The sequence below is a fragment of the Rhipicephalus microplus genome, chromosome 9 (genome assembly GCF_043290135.1).
Source record: "Rhipicephalus microplus isolate Deutch F79 chromosome 9, USDA_Rmic, whole genome shotgun sequence".
Classification (NCBI taxonomy): domain Eukaryota; kingdom Metazoa; phylum Arthropoda; class Arachnida; order Ixodida; family Ixodidae; genus Rhipicephalus; species Rhipicephalus microplus.
In genome coordinates, this window is record NC_134708.1 from 40,237,427 (window position 1) to 40,254,986 (window position 17,560).

At 48.6% G+C, this 17,560-nt stretch overlaps 2 protein-coding genes and 1 non-coding gene across 3 annotated transcripts in view; 2 read left to right on the forward strand and 1 right to left on the reverse strand.

The window, feature by feature from the left end:
- Positions 1-17,560, reverse strand: part of LOC142772230 (endothelin-converting enzyme 1-like) — a 70,660-nt gene that overhangs the window by 22,003 nt on the left and 31,097 nt on the right. The gene's annotated exons all lie outside the window — the stretch shown is intronic.
- On the forward strand, positions 9,703-9,775 carry TRNAT-CGU (transfer RNA threonine (anticodon CGU)). Its single transcript has one exon. It is a non-coding gene; the product is annotated as a tRNA-Thr (tRNA).
- LOC142772078 (uncharacterized) lies at positions 10,747-17,543 on the forward strand. The gene is made up of 3 exons (XM_075874189.1): positions 10,747-11,123; positions 11,534-12,408; positions 17,498-17,543. Exons 1-3 carry the CDS (start codon positions 10,971-10,973, stop codon positions 17,541-17,543), a joined length of 1,074 nt encoding a protein of 357 aa, XP_075730304.1. The 5' UTR covers positions 10,747-10,970.

Here is a 17,560-nt window from a genome sequence, read left to right on the forward strand (position 1 = left end):
GGCTGTTCAGCCTTTGGAGAAACCGATGTGAGGCCATAGCTGCCAATTGCCGCCGACGTGCTTTGTGGCCGATACTGGGGAGAATGAGACGAGAGATCCTCGCGTTCCTCTCCGAAGAGCTTTTCTTCCTCGGGGAGCAAGAGTTTCTGTGGCATTGGTCGTGCCCTTTTGTCAAGGTGGAACACGAAAGGATACAACTCATTTTTCGACCGACTTGGTGCTAAGCAGCGCCCGTTGAGTTGTTATATATGATTTCATTTGTTACAAATTGTGTTTCATCTGGATCTATTGTATCGTTATACCCTTGTATCGTGATATCACATGGAACTTTTGTGTACATGTGCGCCAACATAATCATGTATATTAGACCAAATGTCTTCACTGTAACGTAGTGATGTTAGTCGTGAAATATAGATGTGCCGAAGTGTATGTGCCCTGTACTGGAATGATATGAAGCCTTTGTGTTCTGTACATGCTGTAAATAAACTTTTTCTAAACAAGGAGCTTCGCCCCTAAAAGATGTCCACATCATTGAGGTAGACAAGGCAGCTTTGCCACTTCAAGTCAGCGAGAACTGTGTCCATCATCCTCTGAAAAGTGGCTGGTGCAGAACAGAGGCCGAAGGGAAGAACTCGGAATTCTTAAAGTCCGTCTGGAGTCACAAAAGCGGTTTTCTCTCGGTCTCGTTCATCCACTTCAATTCGCCAATAGCCACTCTTTTGATCGATGGACGCAAAATACTTCGCGCGTCGTAACCTGTCGAGGGAGTCGTCGACCCGTGAAAGCGGGTAGACGTCTTTTTTTGTGACGCTATTAAGCTTCCTGTAGTAAATACAGAATCACAGCGTTCCGTCTTTTTTCTTCACTAGAACGACTGGCGAGGACCAAGCGCTGCTGGATGGTTGAATAATCCCGCCATCGAGCATCTCTTTTACTTGTGTCTGAATAGCCTCGCGTTCTTTGGCAGAAACGTGATAAGGCTGCTGTCGGATGGGGCGGACGTCATCGTCGGTATTAATTCGATGCTTCGTGAGGTGTGTTTGACGGACTTTAGAAGAAGAGGCGAAGCAAGATCGAAACTCCCTTAAAAGGTCATCAAGTGCAGCCTTTCTCTCGTCTGACAGCGTCGAATTAATGTCGATGTGGTCTAGAAGTTCCTCATCCTCATGCGTTTCCTCGGACGCGAAGCACTCCGTGACGTCGGCAACAGAGTCTTCATAAGCTAGGGTGGTTCCGCGGAAAAGATGCCGGTGCTCGCAATTGAAGTTCGTAACCAGTATCGTTGACTGCCCGTCACGGACGTGCACAACACTTCGGGCGGCGCACACACCTTGGAGCAGCAGAAGTGATAGGTTGCTTTCAGCCACCACGTCGCCGTCTTGGAAGTGTTCACAAGTGACTTCGATGGAACCAGTTGCTCGAGGTGGCAGCGTCACACTGTCGTGAGCAACACGTAGCGCAGTTCTACAGCAGTTATCAGCGTCTCGTTCTGTTGCGCCTTATGTCGAGAAGGTCACGATGCACTCACGGAGATTTATGATGGCACCGTATTCCCGAAGGAAGCCCATGCAGATAATCAGCTGACGCGAACAGTCGCGAAGAACGAGGCAGCTGAGCACAAACGTTGACGCACGAATTTTCACTCTTGCGTTACAGCGACCCAGAAGTGGTACAACGTGTCCTCCAGCTGTTCGAATTCGCGTTCCATTCCACCGCGTGATCACTTTCCTGAGATCTTTCGCTAGCCTCCCGCTGATAATCGAATAGTCTGCACCAGTGTCTACCAACGCACTGACCTGAAAACCGTCAATCAGCACAGGTATGTCGAGTGACACGCGGTCACTAGGTTCAGATGTGGATGTCGGCGTTTCTTCGGTACTGCGATTATTCTCTGACGAAATGCCTTTGGCGTTGCGTGCAAGCGTCGACGGGAAGTCTTCCGCACTTTGAGTCCCAGAGACTTTGTCCCCGATGGTCCCTGCCTTCAGTTTTCCCGACGAGGGCTCGGGGAGCGTTCCCGTGCCGTCACCCCAAAACGTGGCCCAGTGGCTGCGGGTCTCCTCGGAGATGGTGACCGCGATTACCGTCGTGTAAAGGGTGCACGCTGTTGCGCGAGATACTCTTCGATATCTCTTGGCTTTTGACCAATTCGGGGACGAGGGGAATTGACGGGAAATCCGCGCAGTCCAAAATGCCGGTATGCGCATTCGCGGTAAATGTGACCAGCCTCACCGCAATGATAGCAGAGGGGTCATCTGTCTGGCGTACACCAGAGATCAGACTTGCGCGTTGTCACAAACGACTCCAATTTTCGGAGCATCCGCGGGCCCCATCTTCCAAGGAAGGGCGTTTTTGTGTTGGGAGACGACATCCGGCGACTTTAACGACCCCGCGTGGCGCCGGCTCCTCTTCCCTGCCCCTGACCGGAAGGGAAGCCAGCGGTCTCACCAAGGAAAATTACTCCCAGATGAGATGGGAGCACGTGGACGCCCCTGAGGAGGTTTGAACTGCATCGGAAGAGCAGTTGACGTACAGCCAGCAACAAGTGCGGTCGTCGGTGTCGCGAGTCTCGCGTAGGCGGCGAGCATTGAGTGACCCGCGCAACGTATTGAGACGGCTGCAATTCCGGGCACCCTCGTCGTCTACCAAGCCGGCGAGACCTTCAGCGGCACCCGTCAACTCCCCTACGTGCACCAAGGGCTGGTTTGGTCCGTATGGAACTTTTTATTGTGACTTTTTTTGTTAAACCGTAAACTTGTTTTAACCAGCCTTTTTTTTAAATATTTGTAGTGTGCGCTGCGTCGCACGTTTAAATTCTAAAGCGCCACCATGATCATTCAGTATCTTTAGTCTGTATCTTTTGTAGTGTTTTTTTAGCATATTTTGTTATATAGCTGTTCTTTCCATCGCGCGTATCAGTTCTTCCTTCTTTGTTATTTTTGTAATCTCCTGCCTTTGCCCCTGTTTTAATTAAATGTTTGTCTAAGTGTAATCAAACTCCGTGTCTGCTCTATGAGTGCGTCGGTCAGGCCCACACATCACCACACGTACAACCCCGCACGGGTCGACCAACCCGCAAATAAATTCGAAATGTGCCACTTCGAGGCCTTTCAGGCGCCGCAGGCCGAAGCGTAAAGTAGAAGCCTGCGAGTCTGCCGCACGTCGACGTCGGATCGGCGGGGCCTCACCCGAAGTGTGTGACATTATCTGGCGTCCACGGCAGGACTGGCCGACCACGTGGTGGTGTCTGGGAGACAGTCGTAACTCTGAGCGTGCAGTATGTAGACGTCCTTTTATTGCTTTGTTGGTTGACAACTGTTTATAGCAATGGACGACACGGAGTTTGAGAAGCTAATTGAACAGGGCAAAGGCTTTGGCTTTGTAGGCAAGCAGTTATACAACTTCGTCGAAAAAGAACGAAATAGACTTAAAGAGGAGCGCGATGCAGAACGCACTAGGTACATGCAAAATATGCAACTCGAGATGGAACATGAAAAAGAGCGGTCCAGACTCAGAATAGAAGAAGCGAAAGAGCGCTTGAAATTAGGACCGCTCACTACGCAGTCGGACCCCTGCTGAGGCTCTAGAATTTCTAATAGTGCGACCGTCCATGCCCCGAACAAGTTGGCACAGTCGTACCATGAGTACGTTGAGAAACTGCGCCTGAAGATTCAAAGCAGGCGGCGCGATTTTGAGGCTTTTGATTTAATGCATAAAAGATGCAAAGAGCCCGAATGTGTAGAGCCGCCGAAGGCCAGGCAGGCTGGTAGTACTTGGGAGGCGGACAGTAGGTTCATTCCTGAACCTAATGTGTTAGCTGTAGAAAGCGCTTTTGTGGCAAAAGTGGCCAATGAAAGCTGGAGACATGGTGACGAGGAGCTGTGCCGGCAGGGTTCGAATGGTACAGAAAAACCCTCTGCTGGTGACTCGCCACAGCCACCATGTATGTTCGTCTCTATGGCAGCTGACACTGAAGTCCGCAGTACTACCAGATCGGCAGGTGAGAACCCCTGTAATTACATTGGGTCAGAGCCATGTGCTGAAGTGCATTGTGGACAGGACAGTACAATTGTAGATAGTTCTTTCAGGTGTGAGCGGCGCAGCCCTGAGGAATCTATTTGCATTGTTCAGGAGCCGGTTAAGCTGTCCTCAAGTGAGGATAGCATTGATTCAAGAAGAAATAATCCCGACTGTGTTCACAGTGTATCAATTCAGACGAACCAGAGTAGTTATGCTCAAGATTTGATGGAAGCTGATGCTCCAAAAAAGTGCACAAGGCAATGTGCCAAACGAAAAAGACGCCGAAAAGTACAGAAAGCAGCCAAGGCTGTAAGAAAATCCATGCAAATGAGAGCCCCAAACGTGACACAACGCAACGAAAAATTCGTTTGCGCGTCGTGACAATCGCGAGGGGAGCACTTCCCCATGCCCCGAACCACCCGAAGGGTAGGGGGGTGAGACAGGCAATTGTTCCTGCAGCTCGGAGGAGCCAACCCCCACCACTCCGTTCTTGTGTTCGGGGAGCGGAATGCACGGGGAAGGAGCGCATTATGGCTAGACGACACGACGTGGTTGCAAGGCCTATTTCCGCAGAACGCGGTGTCGACGATGGCTTGCTGCCACAGGGTAGACTAACGAAAAACAGGCGTCCATGTGGCGGCCGTACACTCTTTTGTCTGCCCTGGTGGCTTCGAACGGCTCCCCCAAAAGCGCGACCACCTCGAGCACGGATAAAGGTTACGTACATAGGAACTCAAAGGTAACCCTAAAGGCAAATGACTTGTTGGTTGAAACAATGTTCATTTATGTTTTTCGATTTTGGAGCATTCCATTAATGAGGGGGACCAATAGCTTAGTTAATTCATTGTTTGCTTGTGTCGTCCGTGTGTTTGTAGACGATGTTCTTATGTTTGAACTTACTACGTGTTTAGTTAGGGAAGCTCTGTTTGAGGGACATGGTTATTTTAATTAGTTGGATTTTTAAGGAGACCGGTTGGTCGTATAATCAAAGTCTATCACGGTACGCATGTGTGATAAACATGGCACTATGTTATTCAAGACTTTTTCTTTTTATTATTATTTTGAAAGGAAGCGCTTTAGTCTGGAGCATGTTCAAGAACTGTGCACAAATGATCAAGCCGATTTATTACTCATTCATCTTTTCTGAAAGCTGCGTGTCAATAAGTGACTTTTCAATACCACTTACAGCGTGTATTGTTTTAATATGTGGCACGAAAGAATGCCTACGTGCCTTGTCCTTAAATCGTGCAGTATTTTTGTGATTTTCTTTTCGAATGTGTGTGGCCATGACGTTGTGCGCGAGTTATGACTTTCATCTTATGGTGACCGTGAAGCGTAGTGCATCAGGTGTTGTCTGCGGTGTCGTCCACGTCAGCGAAATGGTGCGCGCGAAAAAGAAAACGCATTGGTGGACAACCGGAACACGGCAGGCTCTCGAACATTGAGCGTTTGTGATTTCCTTGAACATTACGAAGTAATATTCTTAAGAAGGGGGCTATGTCACAAACGACTCCAATTTTCGGAGCATCCGCGGGCCCCATCTTCCAAGGAAGGGCGTTTTTGTGTTGGGAGACGACATCCGGCGACTTTAACGACCCCGCGTGGCGCCGGCTCGTCTTCCCTGCCCCTGACCGGAAGGGAAACCAGCGGTCTCACCAAGGAAAATTACTCCCAGATGAGATGGGAGCACGTGGACGCCCCTGAGGAGGTTTGAACTGCATCGGAAGAGCAGTTGACGTACAGCCAGCAACAAGTGCGGTCGTCGGTGTCGCGAGTCTCGCGTAGGCGGCGAGCATTGAGTGACCCGCGCAACGTATTGAGACGGCTGCAATTCCGGGCACCCTCGTCGTCTACCAAGCCGGCGAGACCTTCAGCGGCACCCGTCAACTCCCCTACGTGCACCAAGAGCTGGCCTGGTCCGTATGGAACTTTTATTGTGACTTTTTTTTAACTGCTAAATTGTTTTAACCAGCCTTTTTTTTTAAATATTTGTAGTGTGCGCTGCGTCGCACGTTTAAATTCAACAGCGCGACCAATGATCATTCTGTAATTATTTCCTTGTAACCCTCTTTTCTGATTTCCATTTTGTCGTTATTTTATTAACATTCCGCATATTTGTCTTTGGTCTGCATCTTTTGTAGTGTTTTTTAGCATATTTTGTTATATAGCTGTTCTTTCCTTTGCGTATCAGTGTTACTCCTCTCTGTTATTTTTCTTAACTCCTGCCTTTGCCAGTGTTCCAATTAAATGCTTGTTTATGTGTAATCGAACTCCGTGTCTGCTCTATGAGTGCGTCGGTCAGGCCCACACATCACCACACGTGCAACCCCGCACGGGTCGACCAACCCGCAAATAAATTCGAAATGTGCCACTTCGAGGCCTTTCAGGCGTCGCAGGCCGAAGCGTAAAGTGGAAGCCTGCGAGTCTGCCGCACGTCGATGTTGGATCGGCGGGGCCTCACCCGAAGTGCGTGACACGCGTCAATGCACGGCGAATATCGATGTCCAAATCAGCGTGCGCTGACTGAATCGCGACTGACGGCATCATTGTCTAGAGCGGGACGTATGGCATTGTCTGGATCGGGACGTGCGGCACTGTCTGGATCGGGACTCCTTGACCAGAAAGAGGCGTGGCAGATCGCAAGGCTTCCGCGTACGTACGACGGCGACTATCAGTAGACACAGGAGCCGTTTCCTGATCAACCGACATGACACGGGCGGAAAACGATGGGCGTGCAGGACCTGCTGGACCTCGTCACGGATGACACTGGTGATAGAACCAACATCGATTTGCCTTGTCCAGTACATCTTTTCCATTTCTTCCCGGACGACAGATCGGATGATCTTGCGAATCCATTCGGGGCTCTTGCTCCCAGGGGTGGCGAAAATTTCGGGAGTTGAGGCAGCATTCACTTCGGACGGTCAAACAGGGCAACACCATTGGTGCAGTACTCGCTCCATTGTTGCCACTTCAGTAAGGAACTGAGCAACACTTTTGGGGGGACTACGCACCAAACCAGCGAAAAGTTGTTCCTTCACACCACGCATGATGTGGCGCAACTTTTTTCTTCTGCCATAGCAGGATCCGCTCGCTTGAAAAGCCGTGTCATGTCCTCGACGTACATGGAGACGGTCTCGTTGGGCATTTGGATGCGTGATTGTAGTGCACGCTCCGCCCGTTCGCGGCAGTCGGGACTCCTGTAGGTCTCCAGGAGGCGACTCTGGAACTCGCGCCAAGATGTCAGAACATCATCCCTGTTCAAAAACCGCGTCTTGGCGCCGTCTTTTAAGCAAGTGTACACGTTCCGGAGCTTCGCGGTATCATCCCAGTAATTGATTGCTGTGACACGTTCGAACTCACTCAGCCAGTCGTCAACATCTTCATGCTGCTCTCCGTGAAAGGGGCTAGGCATGAGCGGGTTCTGGACGGTGCAGTAGATCGGCGTGGAAGGTGTCGGAGCTTGAACGGGATCTTGTGTCGAAGTCATAGTCGCTGCGTCAGTGGTTGGTGTCTCAGGCGGTAGGCTTCGTTGGCGGCGGCTTACTCTATGAACAGGAGTGTCCATGGGTGCAGGGCTTGTGTTCCGGCTGCTGGGCGGGGTCTTGGGCATCGGGTGGATCGTGGGACGTTGTACCCAGCAACTCCACCAGTCCTGTCACGTTACCCACGACAAACTTGATACAATGGGCTCGTTGAGTCGACTAGCCAAGCAGCGGCTCAGAGAGATCGTCTTTGTCCTCCTTCACTCTTCGATCTCACCCAAGCAAACCATGTGGCAATATCATGCAAAAACATAAATAAATATATATACATATATAAAAATGTAGAACACCAAAGAGCAGAAATCACTACTTCGTGCACACAGCATAACTCTGCGAGAACCGGAGATAGATAATGATAAAACAACAATAAAAGAATGGATATCAAAATATTAAAAACCGCGTGTTATTACAGTCAGATTGCGCGTCATATACACAGCTCAGTCATTGTGATATGAATAAGATGAGTAGTTGATGCTTTTATTGCGCGTGCGCGTTCAAATACAGTCTTGCATCCACATTCGTGATAGCGATGGCGATTAATAAACTCAAGTGACCGTAATTATATATATATATATATATATATATATATATATATATAGTCCAGTAGATCCTCCGTGAGCGGTCACAACGTGGTTTATTTCGACGTTTCGGTTTAGAGTCTGGCCTTCATCAGGATTAAAGATAGAGTTTGTTGGTGCTCAGCTTTATACAATCTCCGATCAGAGGGCAAGGAAAGAGGAAAAAAAGCAGAAAAAAAAGAAAAGAAGAAAAAAAAAGGGGGAAAAGAAAAAGAAAAGAAAAAGAAGAAAAAAGAGAAGAAGAAGAGAAAAATAATATACGGTGGACTCCCCTCGGGCGCCCCCCTTCCACTCTTCCCTCCACTTCCCCCCTCCACTCTTCCCTCCACTTCCCCCTTCATCTCTCTCCCCCTTCTCCCCTTCACCTTTCTGATGTCAGCGGTCTGTGTAGGTTTCCTTTCACTAACGCATTCCTCCCGGCCAGACGGCGCTTTCTGGCACTGGCGGTTCGGTGTGGGGCAAAAAAGAGCTTTTTTAGGAAGTTCTAAGCCTTTAACTACTCGGAGTCCCGTAAACAATTCGTCGTAGGAGGAGGGGTGCCGCGTATTGTGGCAGAGGCTGGTAAGCGGGCATTTTAGGAAGTTCTAAGCCTTCAACTACTCGGCGCCCTGTCAACATTTCGTCGTAAAAAGAGGGGTGCCCCGTATTAAGGGTAAAAAGAGGGTGCCCGTAAAAAGAGGGGTGCCCCGTAGAGGCTGGTAAGCGGGCGCAATGCGAATTCCTTGCCCGCTTCTGGATTACGCGTGTAGTGGGGGCCTCCCGGCTGTGCACAAGGAGACCCCCGGGCCTCCCTGTGCACAGTCTGTGCGCAGCCTGTGCATATATATATATATATATATATATGCATATATATAGCCCTTAGGTATACACTTCTTTCCCTTATTTCATTGAACGAGGGTCTCGTACTGGCAGACTTGGTGTGTTTAGGTTGTATAAGAGGGACAATTAATCAGCTGCCCGCTCACAATAAGTTCACGTGCTACGTGACGCCAAACATGCGCATAAGAGTGTTTTCACACTCGTCGTTTGGCTTATAGATGGCGCTGACTGTCACTCCTACTTCTAAATTCACAGATAAACCCAAAAAAGTGGACGGAGGGAGGGCCGCTGTGGTAGCTCAGTGGTTAGAGCATCGAACGCGTAATTCGAAGGTCATAGGTTCGATTCCTGCTCACAGTTGGTAATTTTTTCATCCACTTTTCTTTCTTCTTATTTACATTCCATTGGTTCTAGTAACTTCCCCTGTACATTCCTTGGCATTACTGTCTGTTATATCTCATTATTATTGTGTTAAAAACACGGAAAAACGAGCCCTTAGGTATACTCTTCTTTCCCTTATTTCATTGAACGAGGGTCTCGTACTGGCAGACTTGGTGTGTTTAGGTTGTATAAGAGGGACAATTAATCAGCTGCCCGCTCATAATAAGTTCACGTGCTACGTGACGCCAAACATGCGCATAAGAGTGTTTTCACACTCGTCGTTTGGCTTATAGATGGCGCTGATTGCCACTCCTACTTCTAAATTCACAGATAAACCCAAAAAAGTGGACGGAGGGAGGGCCGCTGTGATAGCTCAGTGGTTAGAGCATCGAACGCGTAATTCGAAGGTCGTAGGTTCGATTCCTGCTCACAGTTGGTAATTTTTTCATCCACTTTTCTTTCTTCTTATTTACATTCCATTGGTTCTAGTAACTTCCCCTGTACATTCCTTGGCATTACTGTCTGTTATATCTCATTAATATTGTGTTAAAAACACGGAAAAACGAGCCCTTAGGTATACACTTCTTTCCCTTATATATATATATCTATCTATCTATCTATCTATCTATCTATCTATCTATCTATATATATATATATATATATATATATATATATATATATATATATATATATATACAGGCGCTTGTTTCACACGTGCATTTATTTTAAAGGAGCACCGACACAGCATTTCGAAGGCGAGATGATGAGAGAGAAGTTTGCGAGAGCACATTGCCGTGCTAGTTGGTTGGGGGTCATTATTCATATGGGTATAGCGCACCAAGACATGGACACTCTCTTGTGTGCTTGTCGTGGTGCACTATACCCAAATGAATGACGAAGAGGGAGATGAGATTTATGTGGCGCGTACACATCTGCGAGATATCAAGGACAAATATAGCCTAGAAGTTAATTAGGATGAATTTTTAGGTGCACGCAGTGCGACAGAGTCAGATGCCAAGGCCCTCGGAACACCCAAGTCAACGCATGGGCAATGTAACCAAACCGAAGTCAAGATTTCGCGCTTTATTTAGTTGCTTACTCGTACATTGCGCTCGCTCTATACCGTTTATTTGCTCCTCTATGCCTGCGACATCGCGGATGCTGTGACGTCGGCGCGGTGACCACGTCACAGTTTTTCGTGGTCACGTGGATAGCTGCGTTTACCTTGGCCCCGGAACTTGTCCTGCCCAGGAGGTTGAAAAAAATTGCTGGAGTGGAAATTCTTGCCCACGAGTGAAGCCGTGCCAACCGTAAGACGACGACTGCGGCAGCCATCTTACTAGGGGAGTGATGGGCTGTTGGCGTTTCGCGATTGAGAAGGAGCGTTTCCGTTGCACGACCAACGAGTTAAACCGTCACCCCCGGAAAATCTTTTCAGGCCTGCGCCCAGCAATCTGACGTCATTTCCGGCCGGCCGACTCTCGGGGAAGCCGCAGCGGCAGCGAGCGCAGCGCGGGCGGCGGTGGTGACGGTTCGGCGGCGTGGTGTTGACGGTGTTTCGCGTTTGTTGCTTTCCGTTGTTGTTTTGCGGCAATTTCGTTTCCGTGCGTGATGCTGGAGTGATGCGACAATGCCGAATAAGTGTTGTGTACCCGGATGCACCGGCAACTACAAAACAGGAAAGAAGATACAAGTGTTTTCCTTCCCTAAAGACGCCGACGCTCTCAAACAATGGCTACGCGCCATTCCTAGGAAGGACTTCGTGCCGACTTCGTGCACTAAGGTAAGAATTTGAGATGCTCCCGTTCTTAGCTTGTCGTTGCTTGTTCGGGTAGAAATAACCTATGATGGGAAATACTTGAGCGTGTGGCCGCCGGGCCTCGCGAAGCGCTGACGCCAGCAGCGTTCGCAGCAAGGATGGTCAGCTGCGCTTTGTTCACTAACAGTGCCGTGGTGTCGTCCATTCTTGCAAGCTCTCGGTGGAAGCGCTTCGTGGAGTGCGGTGACATCACGCTCCCGTGTTTCCTTTCATGTTGCTTGTACCGCTTAGCGCAGCGCTTTTATTTAGATGCTTGCGAAACGTAGGTAGACTTTGTTTTAGCTACACGGACTGTAAACACGGTCATGCAAACGGGAGCGCATTTTTTTCTTTTGAGAAGTGGCGTCTCAGACGTTCTTGAAACGTTTGTGCAGGTGTGCGCGGATCATTTCGACGCTTCATGCATCGAGAAGACGACATCGTACACGGATCCAAGGACTGGGAGAGTTATTGAAGTTGCACTCCCAGTACCACGGTTGCGTCCTGGATCTGTCCCAACGGTATTTCCCGGCTGTCCGTCCTACCTATCAGTACGAGACCAGAGCACGAGAGAAACCCCTGACGCCAAGAGGAGCCGACAAGAAGCCTCCCAACTCGCCCGTGCTGTAGAAGAGTCGCTGGCGTCATATGAAGCGGAGCAAGAACGAGACCGGTTTTCGTCCCTCGAAGAACTAAGGGCTCGCCTGCAAGGGGTGTCAGTGTCTCCGAAGTGGACTGTGATTCATAAAGAAGAGTGCTCCATGTTTTTGAACATTATCGACTATCGTGAACCTTGTTTGAATGCGTCATTGACCGTGTTTGCAAACCTTGAAGTCTTTGCCTGCTATCAAGGTTCACCAATCAAGAACCTTGGTAGCGCTGTTGTACCAGACTCAGTTCAAAAAGTAAGTTCCTTGTTGGAAATTTTGAACAACCTGTCGATGCTGTCTGAGGAGCGCTGCACTTATCGCCACCTGGCTCAAGCAATACATTCCCTTCTGGACAAATTGGAAGCCAGCATTGATGAAGGCAAGAAAGAGACGGTGAACTTTATGAAGGAGCAGCTACTACTCCTTTCTGCAAAGCGCATTCAGTATAGCGCACAGGTGATGGTCTTTGCATGCATCTTGCGTACAATATCACCACATGCCTACAAGTTCCTGAGAAGCACAGGTGCACTAACTTTGCCCCACCCAAGCACTATTAGAAAAGTGTGCTCGTCTATTCAAATGTGCCCACAAGTTGATTCTTCTGACGACACTTTCCTTCAGTACGTGTCTCAGAGATTCAAACATCTGCAGGCACATGAACACACTGTGACGCTGATGCTTGACGAGATTTATATCAAACCTTGTTTAGATTACAAAGGTGGGAACATATGTGGTGCAGCAGTTAACTCCAACGAAGCGGCCACATCGGTGCACGTGTTTATGATACAAAGTTTGCTGAGCGCATTCAAGGAGGTGGCGCACATTCTTCCGGTAAAAGCCTTACAGGGTGAAGATCTTCATTGCATGCTGAAGAAGGTGATCTTGGGCTTAGAAGAAATTGGATACAGGGTCATAGCCGTTGTCTGTGACAATAACTCGCTGAACAGGAAGGCAATGAAGATGTTTCTGCCAGAACCAAAGCTTAGCCCTGTTTACCCGCATCCGGCAGACCCAGATCGGCCGTTATTTTACGTGGTGGATGCTGTGCATCTATTTAAATGCATAAAAAATAACTGGCTCAACCAGAAAAATGCTGGAACTTGCTTTTTCTACCCACGCTTCGAGCTTTCGAACAATGAAGTTCATCCCGAATGCAAGATGACTGCTTCATTTAAGCATTTGAGAGATTTGCATAAAGAGGAGTCACCCCTGCTTCTGAAGTCTGGGTATGGCTTGACGTCAAAAGCTCTAAATCCAAGCAGCTTTGAACGACAGGACGTCAAACTCGTACTGCAGGTTTTTAATCCACACGTAGCCGAAGCCCTGGCCGCTCGCAAGGGTCATACTGATTTTCAACATGCTACAGCAACCGCCGAGTTCATCAAAATAATTCTTCGTTGGTGGAGCATTGTCAATGTAAAGACACCTAGTAAGGACTTCCATCACCGTAATGTTTACGAAGAGCCCATGTCAAACCACACAGATGACCCAAAGGCAAGCTTTCTAAGCGCTTTTATCACATGGCTCGATGTGTGGGAATTTTATAGGCACGACACCGGAGTACTTACCCAGGAGACATTGAGTGCCTTCAGGCTCTCTGCTCAATCCCTTTTGGCATTGGTGAAGTACTGCGTTAGTGAGCTTCACTTTAAGTATATTCTGCTAGGGAAAGTCCAGACGGATACCCTCGAGAGTCGCTTTGGACAGTACAGGCAGATGGCTGGTGGGCAGTATCACATATCTGTTCGCCAGCTTTGCGAAACCGAGGGAAGGATTCGCCTTCAAAATGCCCTTCCAAGGATGAGCAACGATGATCTCAGAGGCATCGAAGAGACGGACAGTGTCAGGGATGCGGGCACTTCTTTTAGTGTTCATGTTAGCGATGCTGACCTTGATGAGCTCAGAGCACAAATGCCGGTGATTGGTTATGTTGGTGGGTATTGTGCACACGCTGCAATGAAAGTTCTCAAGTGTGAAAGCTGCCAGAGGCAATTGGTCGTTACCCGAAATACGGCCGAAACAGGAGAGGACACCCATTCTTTAATCGCACAACTGGATCGGGGTGGCCTCAAATTTCCTTCTGCTCTTGTAATCACAGTAGTTATGTACACAGAGGTTGTAGTTAGAAAGCTCATGACGGAAAGTACCTCTACCCAGTTTCTCCATGGGCCGAACCAAAAGAATGTCGTTCGGCAACTTACACTGGACTCTCTGCCAAGGCTTGAGGACATAGATACGTGTGAAAACGGGCACACCTACGAGCTCCTCATCACATTGGTTGCAAACTGTGCAGCAAATATAATGCTCAACAACTTGTGCAAGCAAAGGAACGATCTTTTACGCATTGAAAAAGATCAGAAGGCGAAAAATAGAAAGGCCCGAATTTTTCTTGGAAAGTAATTTTCCAAGCGTCGCGTCTTTCTCTTCACATTTATTCTTGTGAAACTGCGCAGAGTGTATTTGATTGCATGTCATGACTTGATTTCCTTGGTATACTTCTGCCTTATGTAAAATGAGCCTTGTTTCCAGTTTTGTATCTCTTTACAAGTTGTTAGCTTTTAAAAGTGCTGTACTTTTTTTCTTTTTTTTTAACTCGAACTGCCTCGGTGCCTACTGTAGCAGTTGTACAGTCCGTTTTGGTACCTAAGCTGTGTACACTTTCCTTGTGCACTCTGTGTACAGACATGTTGTGCACTGTGATTTGTTTTTTCTTAGATTTTTGTTTGATTTTTTCCCTAGGACATGCACCTACCTGTGGCAGTACAATTACTTTTCTTTCTGTCATTTATCATGCTGTGGACCACAATTTAGTCACCAGTGTTCTTATGTATTGTATTTTTTGGCAAGTGTTTGAACCTGATACCTTGTGTTGCTACTGCTACTATGATAAACGAATGGTATGTTTTCCTCTAACGTACAATTTAAATGAAAGTGTGCTTTTTCTGTTCCAAAGCTCGGGGATGTTTTTGCTGTTACAATCTGTTTTGTTTTGAGTTTTATGTGGCAAGATATTGTGTTTTGTACTTTTGGCATATTTTCAGCATTAAGGGCAACACCTTGTGTTGCCTGTCGTCTGCCTGGACCGAGAACAATGCGCACTGTGATATTTGTACAGACGGCGTCTGGCTGTGATAAATAAATATGCATTATTCCATTCACGATATTCATTATTTCTTGATACCTTGATAAGTTCCCCAACCGCGGTGGCTCAGTGGCTAAGGCGTAGCGCTGCTGAGCACTAGGGCGCGGTTTCGATACCCGGCTGCGGCGGCCGCATTTCTAATGGAGGCGAAAAGCAAAAACGCCCGTGTGTACGAGATTTCGGCACACAATAAAGATTCCCAGGTAGTCAAACTTGATCCTGAGCCCTCCCCTACGGCGCTCTTCATCGCCTGCGTTGCGTCGGCGCGTTAAACCATACAATCAATCGATACCTTGATAAATCGTGCGGACATGGTGTCAAGGCACCTCGCCCGAGTCGGTAGGCGTGAAGGGCGCTCGCGGCAAGCGCTCGCGGCTGGCGCAGCCACCCAGCGAAGGGCGGCCGGCCGGCCGGCGCGATGTGACGTCGTCGACGTCACGTCACGTGACGCGCAGGCCTGAAAAGCTTCCGGGGGTGACGGTTAAACGTGGCAACCTTAGATAGATAGATATGTGGAGTTTAACGTCCCAAAACCACCACATGATTATGAGAGACGCCGTAGTGGAGGACTCCGGAAATTTTGACCACCTGGGGTTCCTTAACGTGCACCCAAATCTGAGCACACGGGCCTACAACATTTCCGCTTCCATCGGAAATGCAGCCGCCGCAGCCGGGATTCGAACCCGCGACCTGCGGGTCAGCAGCCGAGTACCTTAGCCACTAGACCACCACGGCGGGGCAACGTGGCAACATTTTCGGGTGAGATAGTGCTCAAAGGGTATTCTTGTGTGACTAGTTTTTTTTTCAGTAAGCCTCGAATTCCAGACAAATTTCATTGGATATTATAAGTCACCGATACTAGCACCTGCGGATTATTTCATCGAAAACAACCATCTTTTCATTTTTAATTAACGCTGCTTTTAGACTAACAAATCGAAGCCAGTTGATGTCTAAGTGGACACCACCAAAATACAGCACGTTTGAGATCTTATGAGGCCAAAGCTGGCGTCACTACTGCTCGCAAAGCATTGCGCGGGCTTCCACTTCAGCAATTTTTTTAAGGTAGGTAGGTAGGTATAAACTTTATTTTTCCTTTGTAAAGGAAAGGTGCAATGGAAGAGAGATGAGGAGAGATTGCTACGCTCGATAGTCCTCCGCAACCCTCTCTGCCCAACCCAGGATGGCCTCCTGGACGTCGGGTTTCAAGCTGCGCATGGCAGCCTCCCACTGCTCCTCATTACTAATTAGTTTTCGAAGGGACGGTGGAGGGGGGTGCTTAGGGCACCCCCACATGATATGATTAAGATTTGCTTTCTGTGCGGAGCAATATTTACAGGAGGAGGACGGGTAAAGAGAAGGGTACATGAGGTGAAGAATGTAAGGAGAAGGAAAGGTGTGAGTCTGCAGCTGTCGCCACAGTACTTCGCGCCTTCGTATGGATTTCGACGTTAGCGGCGGTAAGGATAAACGACCAAGGCGGTAGTGACTACAGATGTCGTGAAATGTTAAAAGGCGATCCCGCGCAGCAAACGGTGCCGTTGTCGAAACGGGGCCTGGCTCTTCCAGCGCCTGCGCCCGGAACGTAAATCCTCGGGCGCTGGCGTGAGCCGCCTCGTTACCGGCAAGGCCCGCGTGCGCGGGAGTCCATATTAAAGCCGTGTCTTGTTGCGGGGGATGGGCCAAAAGGAGGGAGAGGGCTGTTTTGGACACCCTACCCGCTCCAAAATTGTAGATGGCAGTTTTTGAATCACTAATAATAAGTGAATAATTTGGAACTGTAAGGGCCAGAGCTATGGCTGCTTCTTCCGCCTCCTCAGAAGAGGAAGCAGAAATAGAAGCAGCAGCAGATATCTGACCTAGCGAATTCACAACTGAGAGGGCGAAAAAAGGACGAGTACTGTATTCGGCAGCGTCAACGTAGAGCACTTCTTTAGAAGTAGAAAATCGTTTTTCGAGAGTTTTTGCACGCTGTCGTCGACGTTGCTCGTGGTGCACAGGGTGCATGTTTTTAGGGAGCGGCGGAATGAGTAGATTCTTGTGTATTTCACGCGGAATAGTGTGTTTGGCGTTAGTGGTTGGAGTTGGCCTGATACTGAGGGTATCGAGTATGTATCTTCCGGTCTGTGTGTTGGAAAGACGAGCATATTGTGAAGTTAAGTGTGCTTCAATAAGTTCAGTTAAGGTGTTCAATGTGCCTGTCTCCATGAGCCGTGCGGTGGACGTTCGAATGGGGACTCCGAGAGCGAATTTGTAGATTTTACGTAACAAAGTGTCTACGTTATTTTGTTCTCTTCTCAGAAGGAACAGATAAGGGAGAGAATAAGTCACTTTATTGAGGACGAAGGCTTGGATGAGGCGGAGGAGCTCTGCCTCTCGTAGCCCGCCATGCTTATTAGATATCCTGCCTATAAGGCGTAGAGTGTGGTCCACAGTTGTTTGAAGTGCTTTAATGGTGTGTGTGTTTAGTCGATTTCGTTGTATGTGTAGTCCAAGCACCCTGAGTCTGTCAACTTTAGGCACGGGTGTATTGTTCAGTGTTATTTGTATATCAGAGATGTGCTTTTCAGAGCCCCGATGGGCAGGAAGGAGGAGCAGTTCAGATTTAGTGGGTGAACAGGTCAGATTCATGT

Excerpts from the sequence above, each read along its gene's own strand:
- LOC142772078 (XM_075874189.1), top strand. The coding sequence starts at position 10,971 with ATGCCGAATAAGTGTTGTGTACCCGGATGCACCGGCAACTACAAAACA. Across the intron at positions 11,124-11,533 it reads TGCCGACTTCGTGCACTAAG|GTGTGCGCGGATCATTTCGA; the intron begins GTAAGAATTTGA and ends ACGTTTGTGCAG. Across the intron at positions 12,409-17,497 it reads TCTGACGACACTTTCCTTCA|AGCCCCGATGGGCAGGAAGG; the intron begins GTACGTGTCTCA and ends TGTGCTTTTCAG.